Source organism: Octopus bimaculoides, chromosome 8 (genome assembly GCF_001194135.2).
Source record: "Octopus bimaculoides isolate UCB-OBI-ISO-001 chromosome 8, ASM119413v2, whole genome shotgun sequence".
Classification (NCBI taxonomy): domain Eukaryota; kingdom Metazoa; phylum Mollusca; class Cephalopoda; order Octopoda; family Octopodidae; genus Octopus; species Octopus bimaculoides.
Window position 1 is genome coordinate 42,036,348 of NC_068988.1, and position 2,231 is coordinate 42,038,578.

Consider the following 2,231-nt stretch of genomic DNA (forward strand, 5'->3'; position numbering starts at 1 on the left):
CAGAAAGAATAAGTTAGAAGTTCAGGTTAATGTTATGAATAGAGTGCCAAATTTTTGTTATGTTGTTGTTGTTGTTGTTGTTGTTGTTGTTGTTGTTGTTGTTGTTGTTGTTGTTGTTAGCGATGCTGATACTTTTATTGCCATTGATTGTTATCTTTTCTTTTCCTAGATATATGGAATTACATCGTTTCTTTTCGTGGTCCTGTCCATTTTGGGTTTCTGCCTGGAAACGCTGCCTCAAGTCCGAGGCCCCACCAACATCACACGCCAATGCAACGGAGAGACTAGCGAAAGTCTGCAAGTGATGCAGTCCCATGATGCGCTAAACGTCATTGATGTCATCTGTACCATCTTCTTCACACTGGAGTTAATAGCCCGATTTATATTTGCTCCGCAGAAATTGAAGTTCGTTCGTTCTTTAATGAATATTATAGACTTACTGGCTCTCGTGCCACTTTACGTACAAGTCATTCTACATTCAACTGATCCAGAATTCTGTTATCTAAATGAACGACTTGTGATGGAGATTATGTTTATTTTGCGTATTATTCGCATGTTTCGAATTTTCCATCTTGTCAAACATTACCAAGCGCTAAAAATATTAGTTTATGCCATGAAAGCAAGCATTCAGGAACTGCTTATGCTGGCTATATTTATGATTATTGCTATGCTTGTATTTGCTACAATGATCTATTATGCAGAACGCAAAGATGCAACGAACGCTAGCGATGCGTTCAACACAATCCCTATGGGGTTTTGGTGGGCAATCATCACCATGACAACGGTTGGTTACGGAGATGTTTATCCGTCTTCCACGATTGGCTATATTGTCGGTGCTGGATGTGCACTCAGTGGAGTGCTACTAGTTGCCCTTACCATCCCTGTCATCTCGAACAATTTCACCCTCTTTTACACACACGTTAGATCGCGCTCCAGCGAACGCCGGGTAAGTCGCACATTCCAAGGTGGATCCGAGATTCTCGAACACCACGATCCCACCAATAATTTTGATCGTCGCTCGTCCAATTCGTCTGTGGTTCTGGAAACCTTCATGAATGGCACTGTGGCTGTTCACAAAATGAACAATCCGCTATACGCGACTCTACCGTATGCCGACCGTACATCAATTTCAGACAATGGTATGGAAGACGACATGGACTCAGACAGAACCATAAGCAGAAATGGTTCTTTTCGAACACTAGACCTAACTGAGCCCAAACCTGAAACACGTTTATGATATATGAATTCAACTACACAAACACTAAAACAAAAACAATACACAAACAACAAATACAAAATCAAAAGGATAGGTGAAATATATAACAATAAAAAATACACAAAATTACAAAACTAAATCACAAAATGATACGAAAAAACGGGACGAGTCAAATAAAACATTCAACAGCAAACATTATCAAAAGAAAATATGTACATATGTGCGTGATCATGTGTGTGTGTGCGTGCGTGTGTGCGTACGTGTGTGCTTGCGTGTGTGAATTCTATAAGTGAAAGAAGATTCTAGAATTGATGTCTATCAATGGTATAAAGATGGTATATATAAATTTTAAAAAAATAATAATAATAATAATAATAATAATAATAATAATACTAAAAATAATAATAATAATAATAATAATGATAATAATAATAATAACCACTGCATATATGCAAGTACACGCGTGATGATATATGTGTACATATACATATATAGGTGTGTGTATATACATAGATATATTTATGTATATGTATGTATATATATATATATATATATATATATATATATATATATATATATATATATATATACATATATATATATATATATATACATATATATGTATATATATATTTATGCTGGTAAACAGGACTATTAGACCATACCTAAAATTTTGGTGCGATTGAATATGCTCCTATGTACAACAGTACTTTTATCAGTGAGTCTAAAATAACAAAATAACAATTTAGGTACTAAAGAGTGTTGTATTCAATTGACTGGTCATTATAATTGACGTAAGCAACACGACATTATCGATCACATGACCAGTAAAAGGCATCCAACACGTTTAAATATACTCAGTAAATGTTTATTATTTCAGACTCGCTGATCAGCACGCTTGATTGGAAAAGAAATCGATCGCAAGAAACCATTAGGTAATAGAAAGTAACCCTGTTTATCCACATAAAATACTAACAGACACTACACAATTCTAACAGGGGTGTATATAGAACAC

At 35.0% G+C, this 2,231-nt stretch overlaps 1 protein-coding gene across 1 annotated transcript in view; it reads left to right on the plus strand.

Annotated features, from left to right (window-relative positions):
* The window catches only part of LOC106871740 (potassium voltage-gated channel protein Shaw), a 149,499-nt gene extending 147,937 nt beyond the window's left edge, over positions 1–1,562 (plus strand). The window contains exon 4 of the mRNA XM_014918359.1: positions 170–1,562. Coding sequence (XP_014773845.1) covers positions 170–1,237 — 1,068 coding nt within the window. The 3' untranslated portion in view covers positions 1,238–1,562. The remainder of the gene's footprint in view (positions 1–169) is intronic.
* The last annotated feature ends 669 nt before the right edge of the window (positions 1,563–2,231 follow it).